Consider the following 15,282-nt stretch of genomic DNA (forward strand, 5'->3'; position numbering starts at 1 on the left):
TAGTTGTCAACTTCATAAAAGAAAAAAAAAATTATGTTCCTAGGTAATTAAATAAAAATTTAAGGGCATCATAATGTTTATATATGACAGTCACACAGTTTTATATAAGCTAAACAAGCCCAAGCATGAAGCAGTCACATCCACAGATAGATAAGCATTTGCTCAACCCTAGGCAAAAAAAAAACAACTTAGAATTCCCTCCATAATCTGAGTTTCCACACATTTGAATGTTTGGTGAAAATCAGACAAACTGTCTAATTGGAGGATCATCCAGGAAACAAGGATCAGATACCCTGCCCTGAAGAACTGAACTTCCACAGAGAATCCCTATTCGTCATTCCCCCTTATCTGTTCCCAGTGTCGTCACACCCCCCTTATTTGTTCCCAGTGCACATGAATCAATGTCCTACACTTTGCCTCAAACAGGCAATACCTTCCGGTGGTAGTTGTTTGATCGAAGTCACCTACGTTCTTAATCCACATGGTGTCTTCTCCTCTTTAGATTCATCTGCTCAGGCAGGAACCATATCATCAAGTAGCATGTGAGCTATGGGCCTGCCTTTTTTTTTTTAATTTTTATTTATTTATGTATTTATTTATGGCTGTGTTGGGTCTTCGTTTCTGTGCTAGGGCTTTCTCTAGTTGCGGCAAGTGGGGGCCACTCTTCATCGCGGTGCACGGGCCTCTCACTATCACGGCCTCTCTTGTTGCGGAGCACAGGCTCCAGACGCGCAGGCTCAGTAATTGTGGCTCACGGGCCCAGTTGCTCCGTGGCATGTGGGATCTTCCCAGACCAGGGCTCGAACCCGTGTCCCCTGCATTGGCAGGCAGATTCTCAACCACTGCGCCACCAGGGAAGCCCCTGTGCCTGCCTCTTTTGCATTGCATATAACACGTGACATATTCTTGACACACTCTGCTTCTGGGCCTCTTTTCTTGAATGAATCAGAAGGAGCGTGAATGAGTGAGTAACAAATAGAATTGGGTAAACAGAATCTCAGTTACCTGTAAAATGGAAACAATACCTATTTACCGGTTATCACTCAGTAAATGGTGATGGCCTGTGACTCAGAAGAACGTCATGGCTACTGAGAAACCGCTCTTCTGATGGTCACAAATGCCACCATCGTCTCACAAACAAAATAACAATTTTATATGAGGAATAAATAGGCAGACTTGGGCTATTCAACAATAAGAAGGCCAAGGTCATGCCCTCACTTCCCTTGGCATATCTGTTTAACATCTTCTCCACCTTATCACACTCTGCCATTACTCTCAGAAAGACTCCCTTGGGGGCACATAGGAAATATTTGATGGTGTGTTCTGAGTGAAAATATGGAATGCCTTAAGTACCTTTCACATAAGCTGACCATTTCTAGATTTAAATAAGAGGTTGAATAGATTTAAGGGCATTTTCTGAATTGTCACGTTAGTTGCAAAACAATACTTTCTTTTATTTTATTTTTTTCAGTTTTTATTTTATATTGGAGTATGGTTGATCAACAGTGTTATGTTAGTTTCAGGTATACAGCAAAGTGATTCAGTTATGCATATACGTGTATCTATTTTTTTTTCAAATTCTTTTCCTATTTATGTTATTACAGGATATTGAGCAGAGTTCCCTGTGCTATACAGTAGGTCCTTGTTGGTTATCTGTTTCAAATATAGCCGTGTGTACATGTCAATCCCGAACAATGCCTTCAACAGAGAATGGGATCTTATTGGAGAGAGGAGCTAAAGAAGTCATTAGATATTTTAAATATGGTTTTGAGTCATTGTAGAAACAGCCTGAGGTCAGGCTCTAAATTATTATCACTGTTCGTGTTGCTACAGGGGCATAACAAGATAACCTGTCTCAAGAAAACTGAGTCTGCAGGGCCTAATTATTTGCTTCTCTCGGAAAGCTGTATCATTTACCTCTGTGGTGGTTCTGACCTATAATTATCACCTTCTTTGTTATGGTACTTAAGGACTCCAACTGATTTGCCCATCCTCCTGGTGGTGATTTGACTGGTGATGAAGTGTTTACTTACATTCCTTCACTGAAAAGAGCTTTCTCACCACACTGAGGCACAGGTAGCAGTGACTGATAGCAAAGTACCACTGCACATTTTTTCCCAAAGATTAGGTAATGAGCAGGTGTGATCATGATTCCAGCGTGAAACAACTTGAAAGACAGCCTCTTATTCAAAAACATTAAGAACTACAGCAACCGTCTTCTGAAGGCATCTTGGTCCCTCTCTAAATGATGGCAATCTTAGAGCAATTAAAACAAAGTTCTATGACTTTTAACATGACAGATAAGATGTTTTTGTTTGCTACTATTAGCATTCTTTTTCTTCATAGCGGGACAAAATCAAATTATAAAAATATATATACATATATACATGTATGTATATAAAATCTCTCTATGTAGATCATTCTTTGCATAAAGAGTTTAAACTTTGAGTCGGTAGTAAACACACACATGTGTTATGATGTCCTTTTAAGAACAGTCATTCTGGAAAAAGTATTTCAAAAGAAATGTAAAAATGAAATAAAAAATGATTCCCAAGCTTTTTAGGCTACAACTGTTCATTCTGATGAGTGCCTTCAGCCTCGTGATGTTGCCAAATATGCCAATAACAAGTGAAACCTATCTCAGGTGCTATTCCTAAAAACTTTTGGAGTTTTGAGGGGGAAAAAAAAAAAAGCTTTAAAATATCTATTCATCTTTATTTTTTAAATTGTAATTGCTAGGAATTCTTAACTACCAAAATATTGATGTAACGTAATTACATTTTTAATCAATGAATTTTGATCATGATAAAGTTTCTTACCATGTTTGATCTGTTCCCTTTGGTTCAAAACTGGTTAGTTTGTTTCCTCATGGGTGTGTATTTTCTCCTCTTAGAAAGCTGTCGACCTTTCTGTCTGTGTGGCATAAAAAGAAAGGTCTCTTTGGAAAGCAAGAGACATGCTTTGCAAGCTACGAAATCACTAGATTTCATTCCAATATTGATTTGCAACCGAAATGCACTCTTGACGGTTGTCTTTTGATGCAGACCTCTGATGCCTGAGGAATGCAGGGCCACGGTCCAGCCTGCCCAGACCCTGACCTCGGAGTGCTCCCGGCTCTGTCGGAACGGCTACTGCGCGCCCACAGGAAAGTGCTGCTGCAGTCCCGGATGGGAAGGGGACTGGTGCAGAGTCGGTTAGTGTTCCTTCTGCTTGGGGGGGATGGGGCCTGCAAGAACTTGACGTTAGTTACTTCTTCTAGATGACCTCGTGTTCCAAACTGTAGCCGTTTACAATAGTAATGCACGGTCTGTTTCTGAACTTGCACCTGAAATCGTTGCCATTTTCCTACTGGAAACAGTTCACGTATATAAGTTCATCATAAACATAATCGAGTTCTTTCACAAAGTCACACGTGAAAACAGCCCAACTAGATCATCCCTGTGGACTCTCAGTCCTGGGTTTGAGCTTTCACACCAGCCAATGACCTGGTGCTTGCAAAGCCCCTTTCCGAGTGCCAGCATTTTCCAGACACTCCGTAAAGGCCCTCCCTAAATTTGCTGCTTGCTTTCTTGCTGCAGCGTGCTAAAAACAGGGGTTTTCAGTGGGTGTTTTTATAGAAAAGGTGAAAATGCAGTTATCTAGAAGCATATAATGAGATTTTTCCATTCTTTTTGCCACTGCCTTGTGGACCATCAGGTGGTGTGCAGCTGCTCAGAGAGCAAATGAGATTCAGTCCAAGGTTATTCTATCCTTTAACTTGCGACTTCCGCAGATATATGCAATCGCGTTTAAATTCTACTTGGTGTGAAGTAAGACAATTAGATTAATTTAGATACCTAGAGTTTAAGATGTGTATATTGAAAGTACATTTTCAACAACCAGCATATACATATTACTTGCAGAAGATTTTGATCTCTGCTATTTCAAATATTAAAGTATCTCTTGCCAAAGAAAATTCAAGTCCCATATTAATATTTAACAGTATCTTTAATTCATAAATGCCTTCTTTCTTTATTCTAAACATGTATTTGTTTCAAAAAATCATAACCATACCTCGTTTACCTCATATATTGTCAAAATAAAGTAGACATTTAAAGTCACAGAGACAGTATCCATTTGAAGCTTAAATTGCTTCAGCACTAATAATATTACGTGATTGACTGATATCATGGTTACATATCTAGGAAAAAGCCATCATAACTGAAACTCAGCAGAAATTAAGTAATTACATTATTTTTAAAAAATGCTTATATTCTATTGACCCATTCTGTCTCCTTTTTCATCAGTTGGCCAAAAAATGAGAAGCAGTGTTTAAATGCAATAATATTCTAATTCCTGATGATATATCTTCCCTCTGCTTCCTTCTATGCTTGACAATATCTATTCTCTCTGCTTTTACGTGGTGTGCATTCTGTCTTATTCCTTACTTATATTTTGCCTAACCTTTTAAGTCACCTCAAGTCATCAGATAACAAATATTTATTGAGTGCCGGCTAGTAACAGTATGTTAAACTGAGGGTAAACATAATTTTGAATATAGGCGGCTTAATACATACTATAATAGATATTAATAATGATATATGATATAAATGAAAGTTTATAAGCAGGGATCCCCAACCCCCGGACCACAGACTGGTACCGGTACTGGTCTGTGGCCTGTTAGGAACCGGGCCACACAGTAGGAGGTGAGCGGCAGGTGAGCGAGTGATGCTTCGTCTGTATTTACAGCCGCTCCCCATCAATCGCATCACCACCTGAGGTCCGCCTCCTGTCAGATCAGCGGCTGCATTAGATTCTCATAGAAGCGCGAACCCTACTGTGAACTGCACATGTGAGGGATGTAGGTTGCGCGCTCCTTATGAGAATCTAATGCCTGATGATCTGAGGTGGAGTTGAGGCGGTGGTGCTAGCGCTGGGGAGCGGCTGCAAATACAGATAATCATTAGCAGAGAGGTTTGACTGCACAGAGACCATAATAAATCAATTGCCTGCAGACTCATATCAAAACCCTATCAGTGAGTGGCAAGTGAAAACAAGCCCAGGGCTCCCACTGATTCAGCATTATGGTGAGTTGTATAATTATTTCATTATATATTATAATGTAATAATAATAGAAATAAAGTGCACAATAAATGTAATGCACTTGAATCATCCCGAAACCATCCCCCCACCCCGGTCCATGAAAAAACTGTCTTCCACGAAACTGGTCCCTGGTGCCAAAAAGATTGGGGATGGCTGTCATACAGTACTTTAATCTTTCCACTAAATCAACTAAATACTTTGAATATATAAGAGAAACCAGAACCATTTTATTAAAGTAATATATTTGTGGTATTTTTGACCCAAGTAAGAACTTTATTCATATACTCACATAGTTTGCTCATCTCCCACAAATTGAAAAGACTATTTCGGTCTATTTTCTCCCTGTTCTTTCTTTCCCATATATCAGCCACAGACCCCTGGATTTTGATTAACGCCCTGGAAAAGGTTATAATAACTCTGTCCCCTAAAATTATAAGGACATGTATTCAAGGAATTTGATTCTGTCTACAGTGGCTGCACACCTCAGATTCATCCTATCAGTAAGAGACTATTAAGTTATAGACCCAATTTTACGTCTCCATCTCATTTTAGCAATAAATCTTTACATTCCCTACCTATATTATAGTGGTAAACATTCTTTTCTGAAGCAATCCTGCTCCGCAGAGCAGCCCTGTAAATGATTGCTCAGAACGTCTTTCACTGGGCAACTGCACTGACCCCAAGAAGGGGCTTCAGGGTGTAATCAGAAAGGGGCATGTGCACTACACCCCCTGGGAACAAGGAAAGGGAGGAATCCAAGGGAATCCACGTGGTGGATCCTCCCTCCAACCAAAATCAAAAACTGACCATTTCTTTTTTTTTTTTTTTTTTTAACTCTAGTGTGTTTGTTTTTTTTTAATTAATTAATTTACTTATTTATTTTTGGCTACGTTGGATCTTCGCTGCTGCAGGCGGGCCATCTCCAGTTGTGGCAAGCGGGGGTCACTCCCTGCCGCGGTGCATGGGCCTCCCATCGCGGTGGCCTCTCCCGTTGCGGAGCACAGGCTCCAGGCACGCAGGCCTCTGCAGTTGTGGCACGTGGGCTTAGCAGCTGTGGCTCGCGGGCTCCAGAGTGCAGGCTCAGCAGCTGTGGCGCACGGGCCCAGCTGATCCGCGGCATGTGGGATCCTCCCGGACCGGGGCTCGAACTCGTGTCCCCTGCATTGGCAGGTGGATTCTTAACCACTGCACCACCAGGGAAGCCCAAAAAACTGACCATTTCTTGATGTTACATTGACGATGCTCCAGCCACTGGGCCTTTCTCTCTGGCCGCGCCCTTCCCACTGTGAGGTCCTACCCCAGAGGGATGGAAACAGAGCGGTACTTGGCAGGCCCTGTGTTGGAGATGCCCTAGGGAAGCAGAGGTTTTGAAGAACTGAAATCCTCGTTTTACATAAAGTCAGTTCTGCAAGGGATTGAAATTGTTTCCCATCATCTGGATGATCCGCTTCTCTCGAAATGTCCCCCACTGTCTGTTGCGTTCTGGCCCCCAAATAACTCGAAGTCTGAAAGCCTTGTTTCTTTGTACTTATTAACTTTGGGATCATTTTGGGACTGGCTTCCTCCTCCTTTCCCTCCGTTACCTGACTCGTCAGATATTTATTGGCCTCATACTCAGTGCTGTTTCCGACTTACAGAATGGAGTGTGATTGTATTGCTCTTTTTTTTCTCCCAGCGAAATGTGAGCCAGCGTGTCGCCACGGCGGTGTCTGTGTTAGACCCAACAAGTGCCTCTGTAAAAAGGGATATCTTGGTCCTCAGTGTGAACAAGTGGACGGAAACCTCCGCAGAGTGACCAGGGCAGGTATTCTTGATCAGATCATTGACATGACATCTTATTTGCTGGATCTAACGAGTTACATTGTATAGTTTCTGGGACTGTTTGACTATTCCTTTCCAATGGGCATTTATTTTTTATCCTGTCATTAAAAAGAACGACTGTTATCCTGCTACACACTCCTGTGATTTCATTTTCTTTGATTAATTTAAAAGTCATTTCCAGAAATGTGCAGACCCTGTGTGTGTATATAGGCACGTTTGTTCACATATGCATGTACGCACACACACTCACAACCCCCGTGAGTGTGGTTGCGTAACAGATGGGTTTTTTAAAATGTATATTTCCTTGTGTGGAGTAATTTCCCCAGAAATTCCATTGTAAATTGATAACAGAATTTTTATGTCACCAGAAGAGATTATTTGCCTTCCCAGGAATTTTCTGTCTGTAATCACTAAAGTCAACTTCAACGGAGTTTTAAAGCATTACTGTGCAATCTGATGGATTGAATTTTAAAAGGCCATATTTTTATATTAAAGGACTATAATATGAGAGAATGTTTCAGAGCTCCCTGATGAATTTCTAAGTGGGCAACTTGATATAAAATTGTAATCTTCATTTTTATCAGTGTATCCAATTGCAGAATGTTAACGCACTTACCTTTTTATTGGCAAAGAAATCTGGTTACTCTAGCTTAATTTCAAGATTGTTTTCAAATTAAATCATAATGGCAAAGTCTAAAACCAATCTTCCTAAAAGGTCTGCTTTTATTGTATAGTTTATTTAACAATAGGCACTGGGTTTGTGTTACATATTTATATTTTTTATTTTATTTTTATAATATAGACATCACCTAGATGAAACACCTTTACCCTGTCCTGTAAAATACTAAAGTTACATTTTTCACCAACTTAATTGGAAAGAAGGGGAGTGAGAAAGCAAACAGTCTTTAATGTGCTGAGGATCTAATCTAGCAGTGTATCCTTGTGCCAACATGTAATCATTACCGACGGATGAAAAAGCAAGAAAACAGCCACTCCTTATAAAATTCCAGCATTAAACCTTTGTAAAGTGCTTTTCACCATAGCAAGACTGAGTATATGTGATGGGAACGTTGCAGGTTTCACCCTGAATCGCCTCACTGGAAAAGAGTTCACTCGTTTTTAACAAATCTTGCCTGTGTAAGCTGTCACTTGTACAAATTTTTAATATGATCATTCTTGCCAAATATGACTTTCAATGTATACGTTCCTTCGGAACTCAGTGAAAATCCTCTCTGGTTCATTTATGAATAAATTTCCTGTAAATGTTCTGTTCGGGTTTTTCAAGAAATGCCACGTTCTAAGTTAAACTGCAAGAAGTCTGGTACACGTTTTTCTTCATGGTTTTTGAGGCCATCCTGCCACGTTTGGATTATAACGAAATTATCAGGCCTCTTTGCCCCAGTGAACAAACATCGACTCATGACATGTGGGCACCTACTATAGGTTGCCCTTCTCTAAACATCTGTTCCTCCAGAATCTAAATTGTAGAGCAGGACAGATTATACAGCACAGACTGACTTCCCAAACCTGCTCCTTACCTTTACGAAAAGGAGCCTCGATTTCAAAAATAAACAAAATCTTGTAACTAATATTTGTCTATTGTTTTCAAGCGAGAGATTTGCAAATAAAGCACAGTGAGAAACTACAACATAGAAAGGTTGGTTAAGTACTCTGCTCTTGTCTCCCATATATGATTACTTAAGTTTCAAGTGACCTCATGCCCAATGGAAATGGGTTGACAAATCTTGGTGCAGTGCTTAGGGAACAATAGCCTGCATTAAAAAGTGCATGCATAATTTTGCACAATTTAGATTTCAATTGACAGTCTATTCAAAGAAGTCTCAGGATTAAATGAGCATGGAGACCAAATTGCCCTCTTACCCCAGAAAAGGGGTGGTCCCTTCTAGTCACACGAACACTTCATTGGCCCAACAGTGTGACAAATCTTGCAGTGAACCCTGTACTAGCCCACATCTGTAGGTTAATAGCAGTCTTTTGTCCTCTTTGCTTTCTCTTCATAGCCCTTTTACTGAATTCCATCACAGAAAGTTTTACAATTAAAAAAAAAAATGTCCTGACAACCATTTTTGTAAATGGACCTTAACCATCTCATCGTCCCTTATTCAACGTGGGTGACATTCACAAAACGTGAACTTCTTGTGAGGGAGCCAGCTGTCTTAATCTGTCAAATTGTGCAGTTTTATTACACATTCTCCTGTACATAGTTTCACTGAAAACAATAAGGATACTGCTATATATTCAGCCAAATCTGAAAACGCCCAGCATTTCTTCTTACATCTTTAATCTTTCCATCTTTTCCAAAAGAATCTTTCCAAAAGAAATGGTGTTCTATTGCCACTTGTTCTCCTATTTAAAAATATCTAGATTAAATTCATCAGACCCAGCTTTTTTTATACAGCCCTTTCACAAGTGAAAGAGTTTCAAATGACTTAGAAAAACAAATGTGCCCCAGGTATCATTGCCTTTTCTATTGTGAGTCATTAGAATAACAGATCAAAATCTTCTAAAAAGAAAATCGCAAGATCCAGGGATATTAAACCCCAGCAAAGACAGTCATTGGAGTCATTTCTCTCTGTTCTTAGGAGAGAAGTAACTAGCAATGGCTAATTAATAGCTACCTTTTTAAAACTCAGTGGTCATTTCAAAAAATCTTTTGACCTTTCCTTTCAAGTAGATTTTTAAAATATGTAACTGGAGAATGATCTTAAATAATTCATGATGAGAAGAAAGTAAGAATTGATTAAAAAGTATGAGCTAGGGAAAAATGATTGTTTCATCACACGAATGGTAACATCTACTTGGTTCAAAAAACACATAATCAAAATGGAAGAAAATGTCCTTGGTATGGATACAAATGTGTGAGATAAAGATAAAATAAAGAAACAGAAAAATGTAGATTATTATCCCTTTTTCCATTCTAGAGCTTAAGCTTTGGGTATCAATTTAATGTGAAATGCTGTTATAGTAGTTTTAAAGAGTTGGGAAAAAACTTTCTGCCACTGCTTCTGCCAGACTCTTGCTCTGGTTAATAGAACTTCGTTTTCTTGCTAGTTATTTAAGGTAATGAGAAGATAACTGAATTGGCACATCATTAAAGTGGAAAGAAGGGAAGATTTAAGAAACTTGAGCGATGATAAAAAGTGCTTCCATTCGTACCTTTCTTCTTGGAATTTCCTTTCAATGTGGCTATTGTAAAATATATCTTTTATTTTATCACAAAGAACACTCAGAAGTTTTCTCAGGTTAACAGACTATCTCATAAAGAAAGAGCAAAGAAACCTACCTACACATGCAACATATACATACAACCTAAATAGAAAACCATTCTCTTTTTCATTTACATACTTCAGAGCAGGCACTTCTTCTCTATTTATTTCTTTGAAAATAATTACATGATAATGTACTAATAATGTTTAACATTTTTGTGATGTTGTTTTTATCTCCAAATCATAAACTATACAAGAACCCTACTAGGCTTAGGACTTAAGGTTAGATGCTACATCTAGGGACTTTTAAAGAACACATTAATTTAAACTTTTATTAGCCTAACTTTTTTAGTTTGGAAACATAAAAGAGAAACCAAGCCTAAATTTTTAAGAGGAAACTAAGGTATATCATAGGCATTTGTAGTTGGCTGATCAATAAATTAGAGTTTCTGGGTGTCTCTATAGAACGTTACCTGAGATATCTATCTTTCTTTTTCTGTATCTCTGTCTTTTTGCCTCCCCACCCCCATGTATCCCTCTTCCTCTTAACTTCTCTCTTCTCTATTTCTATTGGTTCTGACAAAACAGACATGTCTTCAGTACACCCATAATAAAGATACCCTGGGGCAGGTTGCTATTGATTTTGCTGGTGATGATCTTTTCTTTAGTTTCCTGAAAACAACTTCTCCTAGTACCACATTTGCTCAGATGCTATATCATAAAGAACAGTAGACAAATATGAATATACTAGACTGACCTATTACAATCATTGAAAGAAGTAACAAAAAGCGTAAATGACTCCCAGCCTGGATGTCCCAGCTCAGCTGGGGTTCCATCTTGGATGCTGAAAAGAATATCCCCAGTCAAGAGTGCAAGTTAACAGTAGGGAAAGTTAGTAGCTATTTCCTATTCAAGCGACCACCATCTCGGTGGAGTCTATTTTAAATAAGATTATCCGAAATTGATGAGGAAAAAATAAGTAGTTCCTCAGTGGAGACTTCAGAATCTTCTTTCCCCACCCTTGAGACTTGAACTTGCAGAGAACTCAGACCAAAGTTCCATGCCCAGAAAACGTACCTATTTCTTTATTACCCACAGGAAGTTAGTGGGCCTGTTACTGTGACAACTGGCAGTACGTTCAGAAAGTTCTCATTAGAATATCCTAAAGAAATCGAGGTTTGCTCTCTTACTTTCTTTCTCGTCATCACACCAACACAAATCAGTCATACCTCTAATAATTAATATGATGACAAAGAAGGTGGGAAACCTAAGAATAGAAGCATTTTGATATTAAAAGTATTAAAAACAAAACCGTAAAACCTGCCAAACACTAATCCTACCTAGCCAACTTCAACACTTCTTCCTCTTAAATAGCTACTCATACATAAGTTTTGAAAATTGTCTTAAAATAACTATTTCAGGGAGTATGATGTACTCATGAGATTGTAAGAAGGTGTTGTGTTGTTTTCTTCTCAATCATAGTTGTTGTTTCCCTAGTGGCTATGAAGAGATTTACTCACTTATCAGGTTAGCTCTTTTCTTCAATTCTTCATTAAGTGACAGCCCAAGATACACCCATCATTTACCTTGCTTTCTTTTGTATAGGTCATCTATAAGTTGGTTGAAAAAAAAAATAAAAAATAAATAATGATCCCTTGTATTAACATAAAGCCTTAGGCCTAAATCTTATCGCTGCTTTTTTAAGCCAGAATACACAGAGACATACCAAAAAAAAAAAAAAAAGGTACCAACTCAACAAGAATTCTAAAGTTACATCTCATGTATATCACAAAGACAGACCTCACATTTCAGTCAGAATTTTTTTTTCTCATATGTAGATTATGTATTACTTAAAATACATGTATACATATGCAAGCAAATTAACAAACATGTTTGGTGAGTTATCTCAATTGACTATAATCTTTTAAGTTAAAAAAAAACATTTTTAGCACATAGGATAGAAAAAATGGAACATTAACAGTGATGGGAGATTCATAATGGCTAAATAGAAAATACGCTTCGTCTTCACGGTTAGAAACTAATTGCTGTACGTTTCCCTTTGCACTAAAAAATAACTAGCCAAAAGTTTCCATTCACAGGAACACCGTGTGATCAGATTTGGTAGTCTGTGCCCCACATGTACGCTGGATATTTCTTTACTTCGTATTCTTAAAATCAGAAGCATGATTTTCATAGAATAAATTAGGAGTTCATGTACTGTAGAACCTAATACTATTAACACATTAATACATTCTGTTCATAATACTATTATTGAGAAATCAAACTGACGACCTTATAAGATATCAGGTATTTCCCACATCTCATTATATTCATAGGACATTTTTGGACGTGCATCTCACCAAGAACCATGTGGTAACAAGATAAATGATACTAAGGTACTATGGAATTTTTGGAGCTTAATTCGCTAGGACATGCTAAAGAAGACTATTTTAAAGAAACCCATCTAATTAGAATGAAAAAATTATCAAATCATTATAATTAATAAGCAGAAAACAAATCAGTGCAGAAACCCCTGTGTCTTTCCTGGCTTTATCTGTGATTAATTTTATCCAGTTTTAAAGTATGGTTAACTTTATCATTCTTCTAACACGTTTTGTTTTTCATAGTTGTTCATTTTCCTTTAGATTGTTGACAGTTTGGGCAATTTGTCCATAACCTTATTCACAGAGGATACCTTCCTTGGATTTCTATTAATAAGAGGCACAAGTAATTAAAGCAGGTACACGTTTAAGGGAGCAGAGTTAATATATGTTCTAGTTGGAATTTCTGTAAATGTTCTTCTGAAAAGTAACATGCAAAGTCATTGGCTCAGATAATCCTTCTATATTTGAATTAGTCTGACTTACTTAACCAAGTTATTATAATATTCAGTACTCTTTGCTTGATCTATTATTCAGCCATCCATCCATTCAATAATTCAACAAAGATTTATTGAAGTGCCCAGCACGGTTATGTACTATGGAAAAGGCAAGGATGTTTATAATGGGGGATTGTGAGCCCCATGGGTATGATGAACACATTTGAAGCAAAAGATAATAATCGCACCCATCCAGCTCCAATTCAGTTCAACATCAAAATCCAGCAATAATAGTACAGATGGCCTAAAGTACATCTGTGTGTATCTGTATGTGTGCACACACCCATGTATATATATTTATCTATCTGTACAAACACTACATATGTATACACACTATCTATGTAATATATAATATATGTATAATGCATATAAATTCTAACAAGTGTATTTGTGTTATCTTTAAAATAGAACAATTGTATCTTGAAGTGATAAATGCAGAGAATTGGTTTTTATTGTTGATCTGTGGATTTAATGATTTTTAGGTGAAAAGGATGTTTAAGTGTATAATTTCTTTTCTTAATTTAATATATTTATGTAAATGCATGCCTGAAATTTGGTTAGATTGGCTGTGTTTTGTGTCCTTTAACATGATCAAATGTATTAAACTTTATCTTATGACCTGATGTACATGTGCTATTTTAAAATTCTTTTTTATTTTGGAATTTTTAAAAGTTTTCCCTAAGTATCCATACTGACTATATAAACACTAATTTTTAAATATTCCATACCCAAACTACTTGTTCAAAATATTCTTGCCTTTTGTCATTTTTCATGTTCTAATTTTTAAATTTACTCCCCCAAATACAGGCCAATGTTAAGGGTCAGTTTCACTGTGTACAAATATTGACTTAAATTTATTCTAAGTTGTAAATGACTTAAATCTGATCCTTTCAAGTAAGTAAGAATTAATAAGTGAAGAATGCAAAAGAGCAGTTGAGAGTCCTAAGTGCCCACATTGAAGGAAAGAAGCACGTAGAAGGGGAGAGACATGAAAAAAGTGATTGCAGATACCATAAAACCTGGTTGACCATGCCATTTTGCTTCCAGTTAACTGTATCAAGTGTATTTGTACAAGGTCAACTATGCTATTTTGAACATGAATTTTAAATCTGCCAACATTCTTTAGAAGAGCAAAATGCTTTCATCTAGATCTCCTTCCTTCCGGAACAAATACGTCTCTTTGACTCGTTGAGAGGAAAAGCTGTTTCCCTAGAAGAGATGATTGTTCTAAGAGAATAAAACATGTTACAGATGCTTATTCACAGACAGAGTCCCTAAACTCAGGTTACTCTCTGGAGTGTTAAGTTAGGCAAAGTGACACCATGAAAAGTGTCCCTTAGCACATTCCTCAGTGGCCCAGGAAGCACCAAAGGTCTCTCTCCCTCAGCAACTGCCTTTCCAGTTCTGAGACTTTGTCCCTGTGGTTTAGCCCTTAATCACAATCTGTTTTCTGTGCGTGCCTAGTCTCTCCGACCAGATTATAAATCTCCTGAGGACACACCTTCTGCTTAAAATCCCTGACATCTAGAGCAGCTCCTGCCTACTTGCCAGAAGGAAAATAATAATACGTATATAACAGCCTAGAGATGGAAGTGGGTTTTTTTCCTGATGCTAATAATCTCTCTGGGTTTCTTCACTGTCCCTTGATTGGCTTCTCAGCTCTGCCATCACCAGTACAATCAATCCCCTGCATTAAATACCCTTTGTTGTAAACAGGAAAGTGGTTTCTGTTTTCTTTTTTTAGATACTGATTGATACATATGTTAATGAGTGACTTAGACACAGATGAGAAGAGAGATAACAGGGTGGCATTACAAAGGGACTTGATGAGATCTCCTTTAGGAGAACACCTTAAGGAACCACTGCCTAGAATCCCAACGTGATTACAGCAAGATGTAGTCAGAGGGATCCTACTGCCAAACCTGATATATAACCCTTCAATTACTTAGGCAGCTACCAAGGGAAAAGGCCATTATTCCCACAGTTGTCACTAAGAATTTTCCTAACGCACATTTGTACTATTAAACCTATCAGCTTCCAGTTTGTCCAGGAGTCTGACGGCTAATATGAGGGAGAATTCTATGAACTTGCTTCTTTACACTCAGTTTTTTCTTTTTTAGAATTGTATACACTAATGTATTATTTCCAATGGAAGAACAACTTAAAATGGCAGCTACATTGAGTATCTCATCAGAAAAAAATACATTTTTTTCTATATGGAGGTCTGAAAAGGTCTCTCTGGAGATTAAATTCTGCCATCATTCAAAGGAATGA

The 15,282-nt window shown here is 37.8% G+C and overlaps 1 protein-coding gene across 4 annotated transcripts in view; it reads left to right on the top strand.

Annotated features, from left to right (window-relative positions):
* HHIP (hedgehog interacting protein) overlaps positions 1-14,362 on the top strand; it is a 95,919-nt gene extending 81,557 nt beyond the window's left edge. For 2 of the 4 annotated variants that reach the window (XM_082390023.1, XM_082390026.1), the window contains exons 12-13: positions 3,045-3,193; positions 6,758-14,362. In XM_082390023.1, coding sequence (XP_082246149.1) covers positions 3,045-3,193; positions 6,758-6,951 — 343 coding nt within the window. In that variant the 3' untranslated portion in view covers positions 6,952-14,362. The remainder of the gene's footprint in view (positions 1-3,044; positions 3,194-6,757) is intronic. The other 2 variants (XM_082390024.1, XM_082390025.1) reach the window with 2 other exon arrangements.
* Positions 14,363-15,282: the final 920 nt, after the last annotated feature.

The sequence above is a fragment of the Balaenoptera borealis genome (assembly GCF_965194805.1).
Source record: "Balaenoptera borealis genome assembly, chromosome: 4".
Classification (NCBI taxonomy): domain Eukaryota; kingdom Metazoa; phylum Chordata; class Mammalia; order Artiodactyla; family Balaenopteridae; genus Balaenoptera; species Balaenoptera borealis.